This window comes from Mesoplodon bidens (genome assembly GCF_964165515.1).
Source record: "Mesoplodon bidens genome assembly, chromosome: 13".
In the NCBI taxonomy this organism is placed as follows: domain Eukaryota; kingdom Metazoa; phylum Chordata; class Mammalia; order Artiodactyla; family Ziphiidae; genus Mesoplodon; species Mesoplodon bidens.
The window spans coordinates 24,961,790-24,976,376 of NC_138169.1; the positions used below are offsets into that span (position 1 = coordinate 24,961,790).

Genomic DNA, 14,587 nt, shown 5'->3' on the forward strand with positions numbered 1-14,587 from the left:
CAGACAATTCAGAACTTTTTCTGTGTCTGTGTTGAGCATGAATGATGTATCTTGAAGCCAAAGCTTTTGCAACACATTCACCCCGGCAGATCTACCCCTGTGTACAGCTTATATCTAAGCAGCAAGAAAAACAAACAAAGCATGGTATAAAGAGTTTTCACAGATACAAGGATGTAATGTTCAGCACAGGGAATGTAACCAATATTTTATAATAACCTTAAATGAAGTATAACCTATAAAAATGTCAAAAATCACTACACTGGGCAATTCCCTGATGACCTAGTGGTTAGATTCTGGGCTTTCGCTGCCATGGCCTGGGTTCAGTCCCTGGTCGGGGAACTGAGATTCCACAAACTGCGCAGCCAAGAAAACAAAAATGAAATCACTACGTTGTACACCAGAAACTAATATAACATTGTAAACCAACTATACTTCAGTTAAAAAAAAGAAAATAAAGTTGGTTGTTCAAATCAGGAAAAAAAAAGTTTTCAGTGTCAAATCACCTGTGTGGGATGTCGCATACCCGTCTTTCCACTTTATTCTGAAATAAGACCAGTCTTTTCCGTATCCTGGTCCATAACCTCTGTGTGCACCGTAGCTCTTGACCTTCCTCCTGTGAGTGCAGAAGTCAGAGCTGAATGGTTCTTTCACCACTCAGCGTGGCTCCTGCAGCTGTCCTTTCCACGCACCTGTTCCCAGACTCTTTCCCCTCCCGATAACAGAATATCCCAGATCAAAGGACAAAAGTACCAGTTACAAGTCTTCATACCTTTTTGACACAATCATAAGGCAGGAAAGAATGATTTTTTTGCTGGTTTAACTTTTCATGATTGAAATATTTCATGACTGGAATATTTATTTTAACTTTTAAAGTGGATCATTATTTTTTTATTTTTTATTAAAAAAAAAATTTTGGCTGCACCACACAGCATGCAGGATCTTAGTTCCCCAACCAGGGATTGAACCCTTGCCCCCTGCAGTGGAAGCACAGAGTCTTAACCACTGGATCGTCAGGGAAGCCCCACGTGGATCTTTAAAGAAAATGTCAAATACAGTCACAAAAGGACAAAGACTGTATGACTGCACTTACATAAGGTCCCCAGAGCAGACAAATTCATAGACAGAAAGGTAGTGAATGGGGGTTACCAGGGGCTGGGGGAGAGCATATGGGGAATTATTGTTTAATGGGGACAGAGTTCCAATTTGGGAAAATAAAAAGAGTTCTGGAGATGGATGATGGTGATGGTTACACAACAATGTGAATGTACTTAATGCCACTGAAGCGTTACAAAATAATAAAAATGGTAAATGTTATATGTATTTTACCACAGTAAAAAAAGCCAAAAACAAAGTTAAGACCAACATTTAAAAATAAGTTGCTTCAGGGGCTTCCCTGGTGGCACAGTGGCTGGGAGTCTGCCTGCTGATGCAGGGGACACGGTTCGTGCCCTGGTCCGGGAGGATCCCACATGCCGCAGAGTGGCTGGGCCCGTGAGCCATGGCCGCTGAGCCTGCGCGTCCGGAGCCTGTGCTCCGCAACGGGAGAGGCCACAACAGTGAGAGGTCTGCGTACCGCAAAAAATAAAAATAAAAAAATAAGTTGCTTCATAAAATAACCTGTACTTTTTCTTTTACAACAACAACCAAAAAAACCAGAAAAACAAAAACACAACTAATAATGACCTTAAGAGAGGTTAAATGAGTGAATGAAATGAATATTTAACAAAACCAGTTTAGGTTTCATCAGGGCCCAAGGTACAAAAAAGCGTAAACTTTTAATTCTAAATATTGGTGCTGTTCTTCTCCATGAACTGGGAAATTCACGAAGTAGACTTAACTTCATTAAATTCATTTAATTCATGCAATCCACGCCGGAAAGTGTAGGTGGCTGTCCTTTACAACCACAGCAAGTTCTTATTCCTGGAGCGGAGCTCTGTTGAAGTCAGTACCCTTCCGCCTTGACTGATTTTGGTTCAGAGGGAACAGAGAAGAGTGGGTTAAGTGATAACCTCTGAGTACTATTCCCCAAACTGGAGCCAGTGCACGATTGCGGGCCTCTTTGTTGGTTTGAGATGAACAACAGCTGAAGAAAAAAAAACTTTGTGGAATGCTGCTAAAGGCAAATCAACTATTAGAACAAAATCACAGAATGTCAGCATGGAAAAGAACACCTCTGAGGTTGCTTGTCCGAGTTAGAATCCCCTTTGCTATATTCCTGACAGTCACTGAGCCTCTTTATAAACAGGACTTCCCTGAGTAACCTAAGCCATTTCTAGACTGGTCTAGCTGTTAAAAAGCACCTCTCATACTGAGTTAAATTTTGTCTCCCTCTATCAAGAAGAGGTTATTTTTTTTATTGTTATAATATTTTTAAAGTTTTTAAACATTTGATTTAGAAATAATCTTTTAAATACACCAAAAAATTGCAAATATTGGTCAAAAAATTTCTTGTAGTCTTCATCCAGCTTTCCCTAATGTTAACATCTTACATAACCACAGTATAGTTATTAACACTAATAAAATACTAACTAAAGACCTTATTCAAATTTGTTAATGGCTCCATAACACCCTTTTTTGGGACCAGGATCCAATCCAGGCTCCCAGAATTCATTTAGTCATCGTGCCTCCTCAGTCTCCTTTCAACTGAGAGGGTTCCGTACGTATTCATCTTTCATAACTTTTGGAAAGTCCCTTGGTTTGGGTTTGTCGGATGTTTCCTCATGGTTAGATCCTGGTTGTGCATCTGTGGGGCAGGAACCCCACAGAAGTGACATGGTTCTTCTCTGGCTCATCCCTCCTGTGTGTACACATGTGTGTGTTTTATACAAATGAGCATACACTTGTACACTTGCTTATTTCCCCTTCTTTCATGCATGAAAGGGAGGATACTGTAGAAAGTCCTTCAGTTTGCTTTTTCCACTTAGTATATCCTCCTTTGCAGAAGAGTTAACAGCAGCAGGCCTGACTGTTACTCTTAGAAAGGCGTGCTTACAAGGGTAGCCTTGGCTAGCATCTGGGAACTTAGATTGCAGGAGAGTCTCCACCATTTCCTGAATGATCAGAGTGGCTCACGACACCTATACAACAATGTGATTCATGGGGAACCCCTGCTTTCCTCCTGTGACGTCTGGGATTTTGGTATGTGACCAGCCTGAACTCTAACAAGCTTCCATGGTAGACATTTCACATGTATGAGCAGACTTTGTTCCCAGAGGAAGTGAAGTGTGTGTGACTACACTCGGAGAGGACTCCTGGGAGCCTGTGCGTGATTTCCTCTAGACATTGTCCCCATGCCCCTCTTCCCTTTGCTGACTGCTTTATGTCCTTACACTGTAATTAATCTTAGCTGTGAATCTGACCATGTGCAGTGTCCTGTGAATTCCAGAGAATCACCAAACGCAGAAGTGGTCTAGGGGACACCTGTACCTGTACATGGAGATCTGCATTCTTTATTACAGTTGCACAGGGCTCCAGGGAAGGATGTTTATATACCACAGTTTGTTCAACCTGTCTCCTATATGTGGGCATTTAGGTTGCTTCCAACATTTTGCAATAATAAACTATGCTTCAAACAATAACCTTGTGTATACATATTTTTATGCTGTGGGAGGTGTATCTTCAGGGTAGATACTCTCTAGAAATGAGAGTTCTGGGTCAATAGGTCAGGGCATAGTTTTGTTAAGTGTAGCCCAATTCCTCTTCTGCAAGGTTGTATCAGTATGCATTCCTACCAGCCATGTGTGAGAACAGCCTTTTTCCTCACAGCCTTGCTGACCAGGTGTGTTGTCATAATTCTTCATGTTCACCAATCTGATAGGTTTCATAAAAGTAGTATCATGGGTTGTTTAAATTTGCATCTCTAATTATGAGTGAGGTTGGCCATCTTCATGCGTTTAAATACAATACACACACACACAAACACACATGCATGCAGTGACTTATCTACTCAAATGTCTCCTCCGTTTTTCTATTGGGTTTTTTCATTCCCCAATTTAAGAGGTCTTTATACATTAGAGATATAAGCCCATTATCCATGATATACGTTGCAAATATGTCCTCCCAATTTGTCAGTTGTCTTTTGACTATGCTTGTGGTGTTTTGCCATCTAGCAAGAGTTAACCTGGGGTCCAAGGATGTCTGGAGTCTGCAGACCTTCCGGGATGGCATGTCTGCTTTTCTGAGAGGCCTGCAGCATTCATCCAGATTTCCAATGGTGCTGTGACCTAAGAATGTCAGGAGCTGCCACCGTCCCACCCGTCTTCCCCTGAGCTTAACTGTGCCCAACAGAACTGCTCTGCTCAACCCTCCAAAGTCTCAAAGGCTTCTCTCATTCCTCCTGATTTTTCAGGAAGACCCAGCAACTTGGCTTCCAATGGGGTATTTTCACATTGTGTCCTTAGTGTGAACTCTTATCCATGAATACATTCCTCCCACAGGACCCCAGGCTCAACGTCAAAAGGAAGGGACAGGCTCTGCTTTGGCCAGGAACCCCAACACTGACTCATTCCTTGCTTCCCTCTGCCCCCCCACCCCATCCTCCCTGTATCTTGAGCTCATCTGGGTGCTGGGGAGGGTAGGGGAGAGAGAACCATGAGGATGATACTCTAGGTACAGGCGAACCAGCACACAAGCACACAACCACCACATCTGTCCAGGCAACACATTTTGTTAATGTATATTAAGAGCAAACTGGCTTTTCTTGGCAGCTACAGAGTCAATTCTAATTAAACAGTTAAAACCTGTAGGGCTTCTGTTTTTCACTTCTGTTTTCCACTTGTGTGTAGTTCCCTTTATGAAACCAAGTGCAAAATCTTGCATTTATATCTATTAAATTTCATTTTGCTTTACACAATTCAAAATAGAATTTACCTCTGGTGGAGTTAAAAGGGAGAAAGGGAATGGTTTAGAAAAGGAATAGGGAGACAGTAATCTTCTAGTTCTCGAGTTGGGTGGTATGTATATTATGTGTGTATATACATGTACTAATATAAGTATGTTGTGTTCAATTATATACGCAAAATTTCATTTTATATCAAATTTTACATGAAGAAAACTTTCCATCTTGTTAGATGTAGCCCACCGTAGCAAGGAGTAAGGAACTTTGGATCTGTTACCTTGCTCATTTAACTATATTTTTAAGGATAGGTCATTACAGCATAAAATCTGATATTCTGTTCAACTGTTACTTCATGCTTTATCTATTCTTAATTATGGTTAATATACGCAGCCTACTAATGACAGTCAATTGCCCTGCAACCTGTGTAAAGAAATGATGTATTTTTATCAGGTGGGGAATGGAGCCTAGCCCAGGAAGCCCAGAGAATACAAATTTATTAGTACATAGAGCAGGGGTTGACAAACTACAGCCTGTGCTTATAGACAACACTTTACTGGAATACAGCCACACTAATTTTTGTAAGAATCACCTATGCCTGCTTTCAAGCAACAATGGCAGAGTTGAGTAGTTTCAACAGAGGCCATATGGCCTGCAAAGCCTAAAATATTTACTGTATGACCCTTTACATAGAAAGTTTACTAACTCTTGACCTAAGGCACCATCCAGGGCAAAGAGTAAGCTTCCTAGTCCACTTGGCAGGTAAAACTTCCTTTAGGAATTGGGGTCCATCAGGCTACCTTAGCCCACTAACCATTAGTCTCACCTAACTAATCCCTCTTATTCCAATATCAAATTCACAGAGATGGGATTTTCCATGCCACACCAAGCAGTGATTCCACTTTTCACTGTGTGTTAGTTAAAGAATTGGCTTTCTGATTTAAGCTTCAGCCTCTCATGAAAGGGGGTAGCTTGGATCAGTCCTTTGGAGATCATCACCTCTGATGTACAAAAGATATAAGTCAAGTTTCTAGACCTGCAAAGCTTAGGACTTACTTCTGAAATATGGAGACCCCGCAAGGGTATCCATCCTATGAAGCCCTAGCTGGGTCAACAGTCTCTCTCAAAGATACCCCTGTGACACCTCACTCTATCCTAACCATGACGCTACCAAAACTCAAGGAACGAGTACACATCGTTCCTTAACATCAGACACAGAAATCCCACATGACCATCACAGAGAGACTCAACATGCCATATACAGTAGCTGTGTCAGAGGACTGACACGTTTTCATGAGATAAGCACTTCCTCTCCTCAAGTGTCTGATGTGACACGAATGTTTTAAAAAATCATCAGAAGAAAGTTAACATCAAAATCAACATTTTGGAAATGTTTCAAGAATAAATCATAAGCTACCTGTCAGACTCTGTACTTTATCCTGAGAAGTGTTAGTCCAGCTGGAAAGATGCCATACCCACTCAACTGATCTGCATCAAGATCTCATTTCTTACCTGGCTGGGGCAGAGCTTCTCTTCAGCAGCTGTGGAATATTGACGTGTGTCTTCCTTTGCTCCCTCACAGGGGTCTCTTACAATCTCCGCCTGGTCCCCTCCATCTCTGAAGACCTTTTGCTCCATGCTCTTGGCTTTCACTTCCCTATCCAAGATCCCAGAAGCCACAGAACCTTCTGCTGTGGGGTCCACCAGCCCACACCGCCCAGGCTCACCCCCATGGTCCAAGGTCTCAGGGGTTTCTTCGTGACAACTTTCCACAGGAGTCCTCTGCAGCTCCAAGGGCACTGCCCTACTCTGACTTATATGAGAGCTTGAGGCTCCAGGTTTTACATCTGGAATCGCACTTGGCTCAGGGTCAGCATGAAGCTCTTTGGAGACACTCACTGGGAGTTCAGAGTATAATTCCTGCACCTCGGCAGACATGGAGGAATCGAGTGGAACGGGCTGGGTCTCTACGCCGGATGACAGCATGGGGGCAGATGCAGATATGGAGTCAAGTCTTTTACACCAAACGGCTCACCCTGACACAAATCAAAGGAAGGGATAAAAGTTTAAAACCTTGCAGGGTAGTAGAAAGCTGTCTCAGCTTAAACTGGCTAAAACAAAGGCAAAAAATTCTACCTCAAATGCCAGCATTATCTGGCACCAAAAAATTCTCTGTAAGAGACTGAGTTTGAGGAAAATAAATACCTTAAACCTTTAATAGACATCTGTCTAATTTCAATGCAAATACTGCCTTGTGAACAATTCTTAGTATAAATCTGGATTTAAGTGAGATCTCATCAAATGTAGATGAGACATATCTAAGCATCCAAGGATAGACCCAATGTAAATAAGAAAATAAAGATGGTTTTGAATTGTTTTCAGGTCATGAACCTTGTGCATTTTGTTCACTGCTATATCCCTGCTGCCTGGAATAGTTGTTTCACACATAGCAGGTACTCAGAAAATATTTGCTGAATTAACATATACTGAGGGACTCTGAAGAATTCGATTCACTGACTTTTCTTCATTAAGAATTCTCTTTGGAAGAAGGTATAGAGAAAAGTGCTCACCAAACACCTGAGCTGTGTCTACGCAGGCTGGCACCCGACACAACTAAATCAGCTCTTGGGCAAATCCTTCCTGACTTCAACTCAGCACCTCGAGATTTTCCAAGCACCTTCACAGACACCACTCATTTGATTCTCATAACAACCCAGTGAGCTAAGCAGGGTGGCTGTTGTCTTCCTGTTACAGGTTCTAACACCACACCTGAAGAGGGTAAAGGTGACCTGACTAAAATATTACATGGTTAACTGAGGGAAGGACGGGGGACACCCAGGGCTTCCACTGTGTTGGTCATGTTTCACTTCTCACATTGGGTAACGGGAACATGGGTTATTTGCTAAAATGTACATATTTAAGTAGTTCATGATACTGTATTATTAAAGTAATCAAAACAAACGCACACACAGATAGGGAATGGTACACCCAAAACCAGGGTCTCCTGGCTGGTAACTTTTCCATTTTAGTCTACCAAACGCGTGTGGTTTCCACCACAAAATCCACTTGACCTAACCAAGGCGGAAATGATAACCAAATGAGATACTGCACGCTTTTGTTCTCGATGTTTTCCTTAACCCTAAACAGGAGGAGAGAGAAGGTGAGAAATATTTGGCATCTCCGAGTTCATAACAAGAATTTATCGCAAGTACCGACGGCAGATCCCTTTGGCCAAAGTGCACATAGGAAAGGATATTTCAGATGTACTCTCACCACTTCCTAATGTCCATCTTTCTCCAAAATAAACACATTACATACAAGTAATACCCAGAGCTTGCTACGGAACTGTTTTGACTGTTAGGCTGTCTCACCGTCTCTCCACCGACCACGATCAGATTTCTGAGCATGAGGGACTCTCCGAGACACCATGCAACTCCCTCCTTATGACCCAGCGGCCCTGGGCCCTGTCTCTGTTTGTACCCTGATCATGGGGGAAAGCCCACCGACGCCGCTTACACAAAGGCACACGCTCTGCCTCCCCGTCAATGAGCAGCCCGCTCCTTGAGCACTCCTGGGTTGACGACTGCTCCTCCTTGACAGAAGGTCCCCTACACTGGCTTGTGCTGTCTGGACTGGAGCTGGGGCTGAGGAAGGGCAGATGACAGGTCCTCTCATTCCAGACCATTCTGCCCTTCTCCTGGTTTTCCAACCTGTGGTGGCTGGTTTACTCACGTCCCTATGCTCTCATCTGCTGAGCAAGCGTCTTAGTGTTTTCAAGGAACCGTACTCAAAGGTGAAAGGACATAACGCGATACCACTAACTTAAATATGAATACTAGAAATTACAGGAAAGTAGACTGCTGGTCCATAAGGTTGAGGTAACACAGGAGGGCTGGTGAAGAAACCTGAATCCAAAGGAGAAGCAAGGAGAGACACACTGGCGTGCAAAGGAGTGAGGTGAGACTCACAGGGGACTTTCATAAACCGTGCTGACAAAGGCATCCTTTCTGGAGCTAGTCTTCCCCTTTCTCCTCTAGCTCCTGGATTTCTAGGGGTACTTTAGATTTTAAGCCATTTTGTGTGTGTGTGTGTGTGTGTATACGTGGAGCTTAAGGGATAAAGTGAAATTGCTATTTGATGCCCCCGCTCCCAAAAGGTTGGAAGTGCTCCATTTTAATTTGGTTCAGTTTCCCTTTCCCATCGACAGATAACAATCCAGCTTTTGGTTGTCACACCACATATGCACCGAAAGAGTAAGTGCAGGAAAGACTACTGTAGAAGAGAAGGTGGAGACGGGCTCCGTGGGTCTCCCTGCCTGCCAGGGTGCGGGTGTTCTCAGGTTCAACCCTCGATACACCTCCCTTCCCAGGCTTCACTTTTTCGATGCCCTCAACTTTTCGTGCAGCTTCTCTGCTAAGAGGATGACTCAAAACTGTCCCTTTAAGCACAGAGTAACCACATGATCCAGCGACTCCACTCTGAGGAACATGTGCAAAAACCACATGCCCGCACAAAAACTTGTACACGGATGTTCACCGCAGAACTGTTCACAAGAGTCAAAAAGTGGAAACAAATCAAAATGTCCATCAACTGATCAACTGATGAACGGATCAACAAAATGTGGTCTATCCACACAATGGAGTATTACTTAACTATGAAAAGAAATGATGTGCTGATTCATGACACAACATGGATGAACCTTGAAAACCTTATGTAAGTAAAAGAAGCCAGGCACAAAAGACCACATATTATAAGATCTCACTTACACGAAATGTCCAGAGCAGGCAAATCTGGAGTCAGAAACTGGATTAGTGACCACTTACTGCTGGAAGAGTTGGAGAAACAGGGAGTGGCTGATGGAGAGTTTTTCTTCGGGGGGCAATAAAAGTGTTCTAAAGTTGATTGTGGTGATGGTTGCACAACTCAGACTATGCCAAACACCACTGAATTGTACATTTTAAGTTGATGAATTACAAGTTATATGAATTATATCTCAATAAAGCTGATTTTTTTAAAAGAAAGAAATCTGTCCCTAGCCCCAACTTTTTCTCAAGCTGTGACCTACGTTTCACTAACAAGGATGGCACCCCCCCCAAAACGTAACATGCCTAAAACAGAACCCATTCAACCCAGTGAATAATCAAGTATTGCTACATGCAAGCAGCTATGAGAAACAGGATGAGTAAGAGGCTCTCAGTAGCCTTACATGCTTATTTTTGATCCCACTGCCTCTCTTAGTAATGGCACCCGTTACCCCAGAGCTCAGACTTGAATCCCCAGACGTAACCATATCTGACCATCCACATGCCGTTCAGTTAGCACTTGTACCAACGGTCCCAACTCCAGCTGTGTCTCTAACAAATCTCACTCCTTTCCAACCCCACGGTCCTAACTCAAGATTTTGTTCTGAACACAAAATCACACACAGATACATGCTTCCTAAACAGATGCTTATCACAAAGAGGCAATATTGATAATCACATAAAATGGCTCAAAATATTCCTCAGGAAAAACAGTGCCATTACCTTTCCTACACCTCCATCTATGTTGTAAACTGGTGTGGACCAAAACAGAATTGTAAAGCTTGGTCACCAAAAGATAACTTCCAATATACAAAAGCCAAACGCCACAAAACTACCATCTCTTGATACGTGTGTTTGGTAGAGACATAATTATAAGACTTTTCAACCTGTAAAACAACTAGGCACATCGGCTGTCGAAGCAAAACAGACACTCCCTCCTTTTTGCAGCCTGATTCTGGTCCTCAAGTTTCTCAGCAGCATGTGAAGTGGAGTCACCAAGAACAGCTAAGTGCCTCAGCTGGAACCCTCAGAGGTGAAGTCATATTTAGATGCAAGCCTAGAGCAGCAGTTTACAATTATTCTCAGCTCACTAGCTCGCATCACTAAACTGTCCTCTCAACTTTCTCCCTCTATCAAGATACTGGTAATGCCACAAGACTGCAGAAACAACAGAATTCTACCATTCAGGTTCTTTAAATTTCTGAATGCAATGGAGCAATTAAAAATGATGGTACAGAAATATACCTCTCCATAGAAAGCTGCCTGAGATGTCTTATCAAGCTAGATAAATATTAGGATTCTTTTATTTTGGAAAAATATATATCCATATAGGAAAATTATTTTAAATACTATAAGCCAAATGTTAAGTGTTACCCTGGGTGATGGGCTCATGAATGACTTATCTGCATGTTGTACTTTTTTTTTTTTAACAATGAGCGTCTATCACACATGTTAAAAATTTTTTAAAACGTTATATCTCAAGATCCAAATATGAAGCAATAAAGAATAACCGGTAAGTGTATTATCCCTTTATCAGTATCTTTCCAAATGTCAGCTCTCTCCCTCAATCATAAAAGTTTTTACACTAAAGTGTTAAATAAACTTGAAGTGAGCGGAAAGAGTAACACATGCTTATAAAATGTAGACACGGATTTATGGCTTAATCCTTACTAATGATTTATAACCAACCTACTGGGTGAAGACACCACCAGATAATTACCTAATTTGAGGTATAAGTGGAAAATAACCCATAGATTCACAAACAACTCTCTCCTGCTGCTATTGGCTTGTCATCTTTACCATTAACACAAATAAGAATTACATTGTTTGGGGATGGATTTATCCCAGGGGTGGGGATGGGGGTGAAGACTAACGTTTATAAGGAGTATGCAGTACAATTATTCCAATAAAAGAAGAAAGCCCTTTGAATTGAGAATTATCATCTCCCAGTCTTTCTGCTTCAAATGCAGAATCAGTGCTGGGAAGCAGTCTAGTTGTTGGTCTCCAAGCTGGGTGACCAGGGTCCCTATCCTGCCTCTCGCTTACTAGCTGCACAGCCTTGAGTGTGTCACTGAACTTTCCTGGGCTTGTTTTTCACATGTAAAGTGGACAAATTAAACAAAATAATCGCAAAGCATTGTGTTACCCGTAAAAATCCCAAGACTCTAAATAACTTTTCTATTCCAGTTTGTTTCAGCACAGCAGACCTACAGACACCAACAAAAGTGCTACAGAGCTCAGACTAATCCCCACTGCAAGTACTCAAGGGCAAACGAGGTAATTTAAGAACACTTTACATACGAAAAAGAGAAAGCTGTTCTTCAGTGTGTCTTCAAGCAATTTGGAAGTGTTAATTCCCATCCCACCAAATAACAAAAGCCAAGGGGAGGATGGGGAAACTACGAATGAAAGATTAACATTGCAGCCCTCAGCCTCATTAGAATACGTTTTATAATACTAAAAACCTGACAAAGTGGCAACTTTAGTCATTCAAACATGCCCCCAAACAAAAGTTCTGGGGGTACAAAGTTTACAGCAGTAAGCAAAAGAAAAAAAAATCAAACAAAGAAAACAACAGAACAGAAAGCCATGTGCCCCAATAATCCCATCTGATGGTCTCCCTTCCCTTTAATTCCAAAAGCAAAGGGGCTGCTCTTAACCAAAGGAAGCAGTTAATAACACTAGGCACTACCACACTTGTGACAAGGGACAATACTCACAATAATGATCAGGCCCTCAGAAGTTCACCACACTCCTTTCACCTTGAGAAAGGGGCTTTCTTTCCAAAGATTCGGACACTGTAGCCAATCCCTCCCTGAGGGAATTCGGAGAAGGGGGCCTCTTCTTGAGTAACAGAGAAAGAAGACTCTGAACAAGATCTCTAGACAAACTGAAAGTGGGGCAGGGAAGTCCATATACTGAACAGGGTCTGGCTCTTCCCCACGGAGTGCACAAGAAATCTCAATAGCATCAAGCACGGCTTCCCCCGTTCCTCCCTTTATCAGCACGCAGAAAAAGGATCCCTCTGTCTCCACATGGGGAGTGAAAATGTTCCTGATTTCTACTGACAAAGACTGCGTAAAAGATTTTCATTCCTTTTTCAAAGGAAGGGGAGAAAAGAAACCATCTGTGCCACTCCAAATATACAGCAGGAAAGCGTCCTCCTCTCACAGGTCTAGAGTCTTATTTTTCTCGGGAGAGCAAGAGAAATAAGTTGGAATCTCCATCTTGGGTGTAGGGGGGTGTGCACATCAGATAGAAGGAAGCTTTTTCGTCACTAGAGCAAGTAGGAGGAGTGGGAGAGGGCATCTCTAACCAGTCGGGAAGGAATGATAGCTTCTGTGGACAAAGGAAAGGATGGCTTCTCCTATCAGGTCTCCCTCTTGGAGTACAGACCTGCTTCCAAAAGCAGTCTTTTTTGCAAATTATTCTAACGGAGGCCCTCTTTGTTAATTTGGGAAGTGTGGTCGGATCTAAGACAGTACAAGTGTCTCTTTCTCTGCCCCGGGGAAAAGCCTCCTCAGAAAGTGATAAGGGGTGGGGAGGGATGGGAGGATGAGACATGCACGGAAAAATTCTGTTTCTCTGTGGAAGATACTAGTTTCCTTTTTAAAAAAGAAATTAAGTAACAATAATAGCAACAGTTTTCCAAAAGGTTACTATGTACTAAGCACTTACACAAAATTTCCTTTAGCCCTCAGGACAATTCTTTGAAGAGAGTACCCAAATTAGAGACGGGAGGACTGACAAAAGGTTAAGAAATGAGTCAAGGTCACAAAGGTGGGAAGTGGGACACACGCGGGCTTGCATCCATCACACTCCAAACGCCACGCTCTTCACTGTGCGAGGGAAAAGAGCTCCAGGCACACCAAGAAGCTCGGGGGCGGAGAAGCGAGGCTACCTCTGTGGACACGACTGGGGGAGGGGAGAAAGGCTGACTAACACCATAAAGTAAATTCAGGGTCTTCCTCCCTCTGTATCAGGGTAAAGATAATAAATAAAGAAGGGAAGATAAGTCTATCTTTTACAGGGAAGGAAGAGCCCCCTGTCACTTTTAGGCAACTTGAGTCTTTCTCTCCACCTGGGGGGCGCTGACCAAATCGAGAGAGATCTTATCCCTCCTGAAAATAAGTTCAGAATCGCCCTCTCGCACCCCGGGAGCGGGTCTCCCTCTGCTGACAAGCGCGCCGCAGCCGGAGAAGCGCGTTCGCCCACGACAAGGGGCGTCGCCCGTCCCGAGGAGAGAAGTTGGGGGTCCCCCGCCGTATCGAGGTCGAAGAGGAGTCGTTCTCCGCCGCCGGAGCCATGACTCGGAGAAGCCGTTTTCCCCTCACGACGTGGGGCCTGGTCTCCTCCCTCTCCCCGGGTCGCTCCGCGCCCGCAGCGCAGCCTGCGTTCCCTTCGGCGCCCCGAGAGGGCGGGGGGCCCGGGCTCCCCTTCAGCCTGCACCGCCCGGCGAAGGGTCCGCTCAGGCTGGAGTGGGGCGGGGCGGCTACGCCCGAAGCCTTCCCGCCCCCGGCCTCTTACCCTGAGGTCGGCTCCGCGGCCCGCGCTCGCCCCGCCAGCCCGGCCTCTGCAGCCGCTGCCCCGTAGCCTCCAAGTCTACCTGAGCCTGCGGAGCCGAGAGCCCGGGGGCGCTCCGGCCGCCGCCGCCTCTTCGTCTCTATGGTCGCCCCGCACTTCCTCATCCGGGGCCCGAGCTAGCCATGCGGACTCGCCCAGGTCCCGCCCCCGCCCTGCGCGCGCGCTCGCCTGGGGCGGCTCTTCCCGCGTGGAGCCTCACGCCCTCGGCTAGCTCCAGTGTCTCTGCCCCGCCCCTGCGGCCAGGACTCTTAAAGGGGAACACATCTTTTGACTCTGCTCCTGCTGAGCTTCAGGTCCAGTGTCCGACTCCACTGAGAGCACTGTGGTCCAGTCTCTTTTCTGGCCCGAACGGCTGCAACTCTCCGGG

At 44.2% G+C, this 14,587-nt stretch overlaps 1 protein-coding gene across 4 annotated transcripts in view; it reads right to left on the minus strand.

The window, feature by feature from the left end:
* PRR14L (proline rich 14 like) overlaps positions 1-14,324 on the minus strand; it is a 54,749-nt gene extending 40,425 nt beyond the window's left edge. For 3 of the 4 annotated variants that reach the window (XM_081252424.1, XM_081252423.1, XM_081252425.1), the window contains exons 1-2: positions 14,164-14,324; positions 6,347-6,870 (exon numbers count right to left, since the gene is read on the minus strand). In XM_081252424.1, coding sequence (XP_081108550.1) covers positions 6,347-6,820 — 474 coding nt within the window. In that variant the 5' untranslated portion in view covers positions 6,821-6,870; positions 14,164-14,324. The remainder of the gene's footprint in view (positions 1-6,346; positions 6,871-14,163) is intronic. The other variant, XM_081252426.1, reaches the window with a different exon arrangement.
* Positions 14,325-14,587: the final 263 nt, after the last annotated feature.